This window comes from Epinephelus moara, chromosome 7 (assembly GCF_006386435.1).
Source record: "Epinephelus moara isolate mb chromosome 7, YSFRI_EMoa_1.0, whole genome shotgun sequence".
NCBI classification, from domain to species: domain Eukaryota; kingdom Metazoa; phylum Chordata; class Actinopteri; order Perciformes; family Serranidae; genus Epinephelus; species Epinephelus moara.
In genome coordinates, this window is record NC_065512.1 from 3,684,619 (window position 1) to 3,696,712 (window position 12,094).

General features: G+C 40.1%; 1 protein-coding gene across 1 annotated transcript in view; it reads left to right on the forward strand.

The window, feature by feature from the left end:
* Window positions 1-645: 645 nt before the first annotated feature.
* Window positions 646-12,094, forward strand: part of vwa8 (von Willebrand factor A domain containing 8) — a 105,004-nt gene continuing 93,555 nt past the window's right edge. The window contains exons 1-4 of the mRNA XM_050048688.1: window positions 646-905; window positions 2,883-2,960; window positions 3,050-3,180; window positions 4,438-4,548. Of these exons, the coding sequence (XP_049904645.1) occupies window positions 767-905; window positions 2,883-2,960; window positions 3,050-3,180; window positions 4,438-4,548 (459 nt within the window). The 5' untranslated portion in view covers window positions 646-766. The remainder of the gene's footprint in view (window positions 906-2,882; window positions 2,961-3,049; window positions 3,181-4,437; window positions 4,549-12,094) is intronic.

Genomic DNA, 12,094 nt, shown 5'->3' on the forward strand with positions numbered 1-12,094 from the left:
TGAGTTTTGAATATCACCCTTGCACCCATCACCCCTCTTGAAATGAAATAAAATAAAATAAAATAATGAAATGAAACGAAATAAAATAGAATAAAATAAAATAAAATGAAATAAACAAATAAATAATTGACTGACTTTATTGAGGACACAGATATAGGCCTATATAAATATTATTATTACCACCCCAATTTTTCTGGGCATAACACAACCTTTTAGTTTTTTTTTTGTTGTTCTTTTTCAGTTATTCTTATTATTTTTTTAGTTTTATTTTTTAGATCACTCTGATCAAAATTACAGACATGGGCTACATATTACAAAACAGACACAAATTAAAAAAAAAATCAAAGACAAAAATACACTGACACAATCTCACAATGTAATCAAAAATGTGTTCTTACCCAAATATTCAATATTACTTCTAAAATTACCACGGACTATTTGAAGCCATGTAGACGGATAATTACATAAAATATGTATTCCTTTATTTTATTCACCATGATTTAGCAACACAACAACTGTTAAAGTCGCATTTCGATGTTATTAACGTTGTAAATTTTACGCCGGAACGGAACAAAAAAACGTGAAACCACTACGGAAGCATTAAGCCCCGGACCCAGCGGTCCGTCTCTTATTATCTTCCGACTTCATAAAATGAGCTGACAGATGTTATGAAATGTGAAGAAGGCCGGTCAGGACACAGCTTGACACCGGGTTCGTGGACTTTATTTTAGATTATGTTTTGTATGACGACATTATAGTTTTAAATATGCACTCTCAGATCTTATGTAGCGGCACCGCAGCGGCAGTGGCTGCCAGGAGAATGCGGAATATTCTGGGTGCTGTTCTGGGAAGAGACGGCTGGATGTGGAGAACACATGAGGTCAGACTGCTCAACACATCCTCAGGTGAGCTACCTGTCTGAACCAGCGTGGGCCAACACTGTGTTTAACATGGTTTCCATTAGGAAAGAGCTAACCTGCCGTCACAGACGTGTATACGCTGCCTATAGTAACGCTGCTAGCTGCATAGATAACAAATAATTAGCTGTTACCAAATGTTAGCTAAGCTACTTTAGACAGCTGGTGACAAAATGTTTACAACTACTAGATAAGTGTTAGCATGTAGCCTGTTAGAAACATTTATCTAACGCTAGCTAACGTCAGTAGGTTAAAGGTTAAAACCAGGTAATCAGCTGTGTCATGTCATGTTAGCAGCTGGCTCCAGTTTTAACAGTTAATTAACGATAAACTTTATATTTGAAACGTATTCTTAGATTTTTAGCTAACGTCACATTTAAGACACATACTTTATGCATGTTATTTTCTCCAAACAGACAAACCAAACTTTGAAAAACTATGTAGGCTGTGTAATAACACAAGAGGATATTTTACACATGGCAGCAAGATGGCAGCCAAAAGACACATCAGTTGTATCACTGAAACTTTTTTAATTGTCAGGGCCATTAATGTTTATTCATTTAAATTGATATTATTACATACTTTAAATGTACAGCAGTGATGCACAATATAATCTCAGGTTGTGCCAAAAGAGCCAGCAGATGTTACCCAGGCTGCCATCTTTGTTTGGCTAAGAAACCGTTGCATCTCTGCAAACAGACAGTTTCTCTGCAGGCCTTTTTCACAGCAGACATGTTGGTGTAAAGTCTAACAGTAAAGATGGCTCTGTTTAGTTAAAGGGTAGCCAGTATAGCCAGGATAGTGTGACGACTCAGAGGGAAGGGAAACTGGATTTGTTCTGTCTGTTTCTCCTCAACATAACTTCAATATGAGATTCTGGACATTTTTGACTACCTCTGAATTCATCTCCTGAGAAAAAGCGTTCCTCTTGTCTCAGCCCAGTCTTAATTTAAGATCTAGGGATGCATGATATTGGATTGTTTTTTGCCAGTTATCCGATATGCCATGTGTAACAAGTTATTTGACTGATAACTGATACTGGTATTGATATATCCACTTTTTCCCACACCTAATTTTAGTGATAATCAAGCCTCTTTTGTAGTGGAATTAACATCATATAATGCATGCATACGCAAAGTCAATATCTGCAGATACCGATGATGTGACAATATTATCGTGCAACTCAATTTAAGATCTTATAGACTGAACATAGAGAGGCAGCGTATAGTTTTTATGCACCACGTATCTGGAACAAACTGCATGTCTGCACCAACTCTCACGTCTTTTAAATCAAGGTTAAAGACATATCTGTTTGCTGTTGTCTTTTATTAAATCAAATATTTATTTATTTATAACTACTTTTATTGATATTACCCACACTGTAACTTTAGTCTTGTATTTATACCCCTCTTAGTATATTTCAAGAAGAAGCTGATTTACAAGAAAAGACTATTGTGAGCAGCCAAATTCTCCCCTGAGAATGAGCCATCACACGCAGTAACAGGACAGGAACCTGAAACAGAAGCACGGACGTGGAATTCAGCCATCATTTATTTTAATATTTACACCTGTGCTTGTCTTACTGTGACAAAATGTCTTCCAAGAGGCCAGCTGCACAGCAAACTGAATATTTTCTTTGCCAACTGGATTGGAAGACTGCTTTAGGAATTCAAAATTCACCCAAAACAGCAGTTAGTTTATCACATAACCTCAAGGGGGTTTCATTTTGTTAAGAAAATCCATCAATGCAAACATGTATAAGCTAAAAAAAATTGGTTACAGTAGAGGCACAAACCAGGACTTTTTAGTAGCTAGGAAGCAAGTAGTCACCTGTGTCTCTCTATTGTTACTGTGTCAAAGGTGTGCGCCGTGGCTGACACCAATAAAAGGTAAATATAAGTTGAAACTGTTATTGCACTGTCCTGAATGTCTCTGTGTTAAAATGTGCTACTGTGATGTTGGCAGGTGACACAGTGACGATCGGAGAGATCTCTTACAAACTCAAAACACCCCGGAATCCAGAGCTTGTTCCTGTCAAACACAGTAAGGCATTTTATCTTTGTACAACATATATGTCTGCATGAAATGAGAGAAGTAAAGTGGCAAAAGATAAAACAAAAGTTACCTTCTAGTTTCAGACTCGCTTCCGCAGACAGTGGCTCAGCACCTACGATGGATTATGCAGAAAGACCTTTTGGGACAGGATGTGTTTCTCATTGGTCCCCCAGGACCTCTGAGACGATCCATAGCTATGCAGTACTTGGTGAGTACACACATACGCACGCACACACACTGATAAGCTGTGAAACGACAGCATGTGGAAACCCTAATGTGTATTGAGGTATTTGTAAAATAACTATGACTCTCTATCTCTCTCTCTCACCCCCTTACCCCGCCACCCCCGCTGCTGAAAAAAATCCTAGAGGAAACACTGGCTCTGGTTTCTTCTCACAGTCAAATACGCCTTAATGAGATTCTGCACACACTAGGTTGTAGTAATACATGCAGACAGTGACCATAAAGTGCAGTACTTTCATTTCATTTTAACATTACTAATGCATAACGCGGTCGGAAACACTCCAAATGTGCAATGTTAATGGACCGGGTTTTTTTTTTTGTTGTTTTTTTTTTATCAAAGGAAGACTGAACCACAAATGATCAATTTAAAGTCAATACAGGTTTAGTTTCTCATCAAACCACCCAACCATCTCACACTCCATTTTCTTGGGGCGAACAAGACCGTGATATACTACTCTACTATATATACTATACTCTACCACTAGGCCACTGAGCTGGCCGAGTGGTAGAGTGTCCGCCCTGAGACTGGGAGGTCGTGTGTTCAATCATACCAAAGACTATAAAAATGGGACCCATTGCCTCCCTGCTTGGCACTCAGCACAGGGGTTGGAATTGGTGGGTTAGATCACCACATGATTCCCGAGCGCGGCAACGCTGCTGCTCACCGCTCCCTCAGGGGATGGGTCAAATGCGGAGAACAAATTTCACACACTCAGGTGTGTGACAATCAGTGGGACTTTAACTTTAACTTTATACTACCAAGGGGCAATCCACTGTTTTCCAGAGATAACTGTGGCCTTATCTCATCATCTCATAAGTCTCATCCTGACTGCTTTACACCTGGCTGCAAACCACCTCAGGTCATGCTGGAGGTCACGGTGTGATGAAGCCAACAGAACCACATCATCTGCAAAAAGCAGAGACGCAATTCTGAGGTCCTCAAACCAGACCTACACCTTGAGATCCTGTCCATTAATATCACGCCAATATACACCTAGTGTGCAGACACAGCTCTCACTTTGGACTCTTGAAATGCAGATTTTAAATTATTTTTTTTACTTTATTAAAAGTCCCACTCTTATTTTTATACTAAGTTTTCTCACAACGGGATCCCTAAAATATGTTATTAATGTTTAAGTTCATATTTTTATTGTGCCAAAAAAAAGCCTGAAACTTTTCTTGGGTTTCTGAAGTGCTAAAGTTTTCCCTCATTGTTGTCCAGGAGCTGACCAGGCGGGAAGTCGAGTATGTCGCCCTGTCCAGGGACACCACAGAGACTGACCTCAAGCAGAGGAGAGAGATCCGCTCAGGGACGGCCTTCTACATCGACCAGGTAAACCCACTCTGTGCTTTTAGATTTTCTTCTGCTTTATACACTGTACACTGTAAATTCACTCCTCCAGATTGTTTGCCTCACTAGCCATTTAGTGTTTGGCACAGCAGCAGCAGAGGGAGCGCACAAAGGACAACAAGGGAACAGAAGAAAACATGAACATGAATCTCATTTACACGTATTCATGGCTTGTTTTCAGCTCAATACAACAAACTGAGATGGTTTTACTAAAAGATCATTTCTCATTTTAGACCTGACATTGGGTTTACACTCGTCTCTACACACATTCTTTCATTTTTTGTAATGTTTCTGTGTTTAAAGTCACAAACATCAGGTTCTGGCTAAATGTCAATTCAATTCAATTTAATAAGCTTTATTGGCATGACATGTCTTATGTGTTGCCAAAGCACAGTTACAATTTAAGACAGTGAAAATTCTAAACCAGTTAACAACTATGTAATATTACAAATGCATAGACAGTTTTAAAGGAAAAAAAATAAATACATGAAGGAGTAAATTAGGGCTGCAATGATTAGTCGACTAATTGATGACTAATCGACTATTAAAATAATCAGTGACTATTTTAGTATTTGACTAATCGGTTTGAGTCATTTTTCATAGAAAAGTACTATAAAAGTACCCAAAATACTCTTATTGCAGCTTCTTACGTTCAGATATTGGCAGCTTTACACACTCTCCCATGACGGTGAACTAAAACCCTTTGGCGTGAGTACGAAACAAGACATTAGATGACATCATTTTGGGGTTTGGGCGAGACAGACCGACATTTTTCAGCGTTTTAACACATTTTTTGATAAAATGATTAGTCGACTAATCGAAGAAATAATCGACAGATTAGTCGACAATGAAAATAATAGCTAGTTGCAGCCCTAGAGTAAATAGATGAACTACATGTTGTGTTGGTTGTCTCTCAGGCTGTGACATGCATTGACATGTCTTACTGCATCTGTGGCACTGACACTACTTTCTCCAAGATGCTGCATTTTAGTCTGGTCAGAGAGTGAATTAAAATCTTTGAGTTAACATTTAATTTTTGTAAAGAACTTTATTCTGATGTCTTCATATGTCGCTCTGTCTCAACCTGTCTCTGAGGACAGAGCTTCTCTGGGCAGCCAGGTCTGCCTGTGTCTGCCAGTCTCTATGTCCAGGCTGTGATCACTGAGTCTGTGCTAAGTCAGTATCTTTCTCACTTTCTGATCCGTCACAGCGGTCAGATAGTTTGCCATCGTGTTCTGTCTGTTTAGGGCCAAATAGCATTGAAGTTTGTTTTGGGTTTTTGTGGTAGATGTCCAATAGTTGATGTAGTTTTCTTTTTCTTTAGCTATAATCTGGTTGGGCTGGATTGTGTGAGGGTCTGTGTAACAGAGGAACTGATATGACCAACACCATTTTCTCTAAAGGTGAAACAGTAACTGAGCGTGCTCTATTCTCTTTAGTTTTCTCTGAAGCTCACAGACAGACAACGTTCACATAATAAACCGTTCTGTTCCTCTCCGAGCCACTTTCTGATCGATCAGGCTTAATGCAAACGTACACCCCCGCACACTGTTGACTTTGTAAGTCAAGTAACCATGGAGACCAGCAGATCCTCATTACCCAGACTGGTTTCTCTAAGGAGAACTTTCTGTTCTCCATTCATCTCCATTCATTTCTCAGGGGTACCCAAAAAAAAGAAAAAGAAAAATCCACATAAGCCTGATCATTAAACCCTGTCATCAGGCTTCAAGGAGCCGGCAGTGACAAATGATGATAAGCTGAGATAATTAACATTTACTCAGTCATGTCATTATCCACACGGCTAATTAGCACATGGCTCCATCGGTGTAAAAAATAAATCGGTTGCATAACAGTTCAAACATAAAACTCCATGGAAACAGTGAAGTTTGTTTTTTATTCTCAGCACATTTATCTTGTAGACTTTACTCACAAATCTTCTTCTGGAAGAGGAAAACTCATTAGTGAGGTTCTTATAATTAGACTGAAGCTGGGAGCGAGTTCAGCTCCTGTCGAGTGTCACGCCACTTTTCTTCAGTAGTATAGTGGTGACTGAATAGATATGTATCACATGTATAGGTAAAGATTTCTCAGTGGATGCATCATTGGTGATGAGAAGAAAGTGTTCACTGCTGACTGTACTGTGTTTACTTGTTTATCGGCCCGCACTGCACCTCAGCTGTTACTTCTCTGAGTGGTTTTATAATTTAATACAAAGTAAAGGGGCTTATTTATGTGCCAGTGCAGATGAAGAATTAAAGCCGTCACCCTGCTGATGTGGCAGTTTTCTTTGGCTCTAGCTGATTCTTTTGATTTGATAGTCGTAGGGCTCACAGTGATATTCCTCTTACTTAAATGAATGGAAGAGTTCCAGACAGGGAAACACTGACACTGCAGTTTTTCAAAAGCTAGCCTAACCTTTTGTGTGTAAAGATGCATTCATATAGACACCTCCAGGAAAACACAAATACCTTTATGTTGAATGTAATCGCCTGTATTACTGTTATTTACATTTTTTCAAATGTAAAATAATGACCTTATTTTTTCTGTGATTAAAGGAGCTTTTTTTTTTTCCTGAAATGCATTTTTTTATTCTTAACAAATGGAAACGGACACACTTCATGAGACTCAGAGACAGAAAGCTTTTAATTCTATCTTCAGCACATTACAGTCTAATTTATAAATAGGTCTTTCTGAGAAAGAATAATCATCTTATACCCTTTTTCCATCGTCATTCTTGGCTGTGCCGAGTAAAGCCATGTAAAGCTGATCTGTGTTTCCATAGTCAGTTTAGATGTGCCATGTTGCGCCATGCCACGCTGGAGATGGACCCTCTTCATAGTGGGTCCAAAAGTCGGGCTGCCTGCTCTCAGGCGGGTCGCGGTGATGTGTCACTCAGTACGTTTACATGCAGCTTGGGAAAACTGAATTATTGGCTTAGTCCGACTGAAATGGACTATCCGTAGCTCGACTAACACACCTAGACAATTCGATTGAAAGTCGAACTATTGCTGTACGTATCCACTTAGTCGGCCTCTGTGTTCTGCGCATGCACCACTTTTTCTTTCGCGGGCTTTCACTTGGAAGAAGAAAGAGATGACGTAGCAGCAGTGCAGTAACTCCTGGAACAACAAACACCATGGCGACCATGAAGCAGAAGACGCACTTCTGGATGGACGAGGAAACTACATTCATGCTCCGACAGCTAAAGGAGCTAAACATTTTGAAATTTATGGATGGTAGGAAAACGTGAAACGCGGATTCATTCATCAGTTTAAGACACACCTTCACGTAGATAGCCCTGTTACAATGGAAATGCAAATCCCTGCTGTGCTGGGCTGACGGCCCAAACCAAACCAAACCAGCCCATGACTGTTGAAAAGGGTATTTATTGACTGTACAAGCCAAAGCCATAGAGCAGGTACAGTATATGTTCTATCTGCAGGGTTTGCAGTGACATTTTGTAGGCACCACATAATTAGACTCACTGCCTACAAATGTACCTTGATTACATCCTGCATGATTGGCATCATGGTGTTAAAAAACATTACAGCCCACAAAATAACTGGTGTAAATGGACTTGCGTTCACATAGCTCCTTTTTATCCTTCCAACCACTTATATTCACCCATTCAAACTCTGGTGGCCGAGGCTACATTACAAGGTGCCACTTGCTACTCAAGTAACCATTTAGACACACTCACAACTGGCACGACATGTGGACTGGAGGAGCCGCTCCACCTCATGAGCCACAGCCCCTAATACGCATATTGTATGATGTTAATTAACCCGCCATCTTTGTTTGGTTAAGAAACCGTTGCAACTTGGCAAACAAACACTTTCTCTGCAAGCCTTTCCCACAGCAGACATTTTGACCTGGAAAACATAGGTGCTGCTTATAACATTAATAACATTAGCCTGGCTCCATACAATTAAACCTGCAGCTCTGGAGCCTAGTCTGGGGCCATTAGTGGCCGTTTTGGTAAGGAACCGGAACCAGGGCGAGTTAGACAGGATCCGGAATTCGATGGATGCACCTTTCCGTCAAAATAAAAGCACCAAGCTAATAAAAATGCGGTGAAACTTTAATTTAAAGAATATAATTTACAAGAAAAGCCCCAAGCCATTAAGTTAATCGATTTTCTTACACCCCTCATCACCCCAAATCGATGGTGCATCAGAATTTAAAGTCTTACTTTGGTGAACACTTTTACTTCGGTGAATTTGGTGAATTCCGCATCCGCTCTCTAGACCGGAACCAGAATCCAGACAAAATTCAGAGTGAACAGAAACCAGGCTCTTCACGTGAAGAGCCTGGTGATGCGAGGCTACTGGAGCCACATGAGGCTCTTTAGCCCCTCTCCATTGGCTCACTGTGGCTTTGATCACATGGAAAATGAATTCTTACGTTCTCCAATTGTAAAATGTGTAGGCTGTACACCAAACAAAAGAAAGTTTTAACATTTCATCAACTAAAATGTGCATCATGCATCTATGGCCTGGCACCTTTTCCTCTACATTCTGCCAAACCTCAGTAGCAGTGGCAAGTCTTGAGTCTCGTTAGCTCGGCTATCTGTTGATTTCAAATCCAAAGAAGGAAAAGTATTAGTGAAAAATAAAGCATTAAGTGTGAGGACAGATTCATTTGTTTTCACTACTAATTCTGCAAAGTTTAAGGCACAAAATCTGCCCACTGCAGAGTAGCTACCTTGTGGCAGAACATTTGACCTATTAGTAACGTTGATAGCCTAATTTAGACTTACTGGGTCGTGTCACCGTAATTATGAGGCTCAAATATGTTCTGCGGCTCCAGACCAACTTTTTAAGAATTATTTTTGGTCTAAGTGGCTCTTCAGCTGGTAAAGGTTGCCGACCCCTGAATTAAAGTGGCCCCAGAAAGCCATTACAGTGCGTCAGTGAGCCAACATGCATAATGCCAGAAACCTGAAAGTGAAGCAGCTAAATGGAATTCAGCCCTCATTCATTGTATTATTTACGCCTGTGCTTGACTTTCTGTGACAAAATATCTTCAGAGAAAAAGCCAGACTGAATATTTTTCATACCAACTGGATTAGAAGAGGAATATGAGAACTTATTGAAAACAGCAGTAATTTTTATCAAGTGTAGTTTAGAGTTAATTTTATTTTTAAGAAAAGGGATGCTTAGCTCTGTGTATCAATCATGCAAAAGTCTCAAATCTAAAAATGATGGTCTATTTAGGACTATTTATCAGCTAGCAATAGATTCATTTGACAAACTGCCTACATATATGTACCTTGATGACATCTTGCGATATTGGCATCATCTATCTGCACGTGTGACTGTTGTCTGAATCATTCGATGTGTCCCAGCTCCAAACTACAGACTAATTTGTGTCTTCACACTCGAAATGTAAAAAAAAATACATTAAAAAGTCAGCGCACATATTAAAGACTGCTGGGTTTTTGTGATACTCTCAACTGGAAAACATTAAAACTTGTCCAAATTAGTGAAGCAACTCGAAGACCGTCTGGAACAACATCTAGTTTTAACGTATTAAACCTTTGGAAAAACATTTGTCTTGTTTATTTCTGACGTTAAATTGACAGTGGCAGAATTCCCACGTTAAAAAGGCGTGACCCTCTTTGCTCAACAGCTAACAACAGTTCTGCTTCTCTGCACATATACCAGACAATGCTCAGGTGTCACCCACTGTTGGGTGAAATAATAGGGGTAAAGTTTGATCAGGTGTGCCTCTAAACAAACATTTGCATCAATATTGACTTTATCTGTTCATGCTCATATCATTTACCTCATCAGAGTGCATCCAAAAAACATTAAAACAGTTTGAAAAAAAGTCTTAACATTCTGAGTTCAACACATTGTTTTTTTCCGGAGCTGTTGATGGTCGTAGCTAACCAGGCCTCTAGGAGGTGCACTCAGCGTTGAAGCCAATTTAACATAGTGGCCAAACTGTGTAACTACAATTTCCAGGTCCATCATGTGGTGCCATTGGTCCCCAATAAACCTCTTTCCCATAGACTTACATTAGGAAAGAGACGACAAGCAGCATAACAATAGTTCTGCTTTCCTGCACGTATACCAGACGACGCTCAGGTGTCACACACACCTGCGTGCAATAATAGCGGGAAAGTTTGATCAGGTGTGCCTCTAAGCAAACATTTGCAAAAATATTGACTCTTGTCAATGCGTGCTTAACCACTTTACTCTACGTTAATTAGATGTGCCTTTGTTGGACAGTGACAGTTGAGAGATGACAGGAACTCTATAGAGAGAGTGACGAAGATAGATTCTCTATACCATTAGCTGCAGCTGTGTTTTCCATGCAGTGACATCTCTGTAAAGCAAATGTAGCTTTTGCTGCAGCAGCATAATGTAGTTCATTATTTCATGATTCATTACACTAGTTGACATTACTCCAGAGAGCTGTGCCATCGATGTGACCTCATAGTCAAGTGTTGTCTTGAAATCCGGTGCTCAACACTGCTCAAATTATCATTCAAATTGAAACCAATCCGATAGTTCAGTAGTATAATTCACCCCTATACTGAACTAAAGAGCAGTGATAACACACATCCACCATCATCGGCCATATACAGTGCAGAGTTTGTGCCATGTTTCTTTGTACATCACGGCAATGATGCACTGGTGTCCTGATTTGATCGTCCAGTACAGAGTTATTGCTTTTTAAAAATAAAAATAAAACACAAATCCAGCCCCTTTCATACCTGCTCTGCATGCGTGCCACTGCTGCACCACTCCCATGACACCCAGGTGTGGTGGCGTTATGAAGTTGCATGACCTTCTGATTTAGCACGTTAGGAAAACAGGGCCAAAGAGTGGATGTGTGCACAAACACATAGCGTTTGATACAAATGCTCTGATTAATTCTGCTGCCTTTGAGCAATTTACATAAAAATGAACAGGGCCCTGCTTCCAACACTGTATGCAGTTCTCTTTATACATCTATGTAGCTAACGAAATAGCCATCTCACCTCCTTCTCACCTCTGTTGAGTGTTGCACATGCGCAGCACAGATCAGTCGCTGACATTGACCGATGGCACAGTAACGTATCAACCAAGGCTTCTTAACACACTCTCTGTTTCCTACAATAAGTAAAGCAAGCCAACCCCTCCACTTCCCAAAGGATCATCCGCCTCCCACCTTCTCATCAACATGAAAACAGGTGTTTCCATGGAAACAGCTCATAAATAGACACAGCATATTTTGGTGGTACAAACAGGTGTAACGGCTTATTTTTGCTCTTCCTTGAATCTGAAAGAATCTCGTCTTGTCCATTGAAATGTGGGCAGCGTGATTTGGCACGTGCCGGTTTATGAGTCGGTGTGTTGGACAAAACTTGTTGAGGATGAAGTTGATTTTTGTGTGTGTTGGTACGTGAGTATATGTACACTTACAGTATCGCCTGAGGGACTGAAGACGTGTGGGTGTAAATCGGCGAGCTTTTTCTCTTTGAGAATAGTTTGGTATCGTAGGAGGTGTGTGCTTGTGCGTTAACTAGAACATCCAA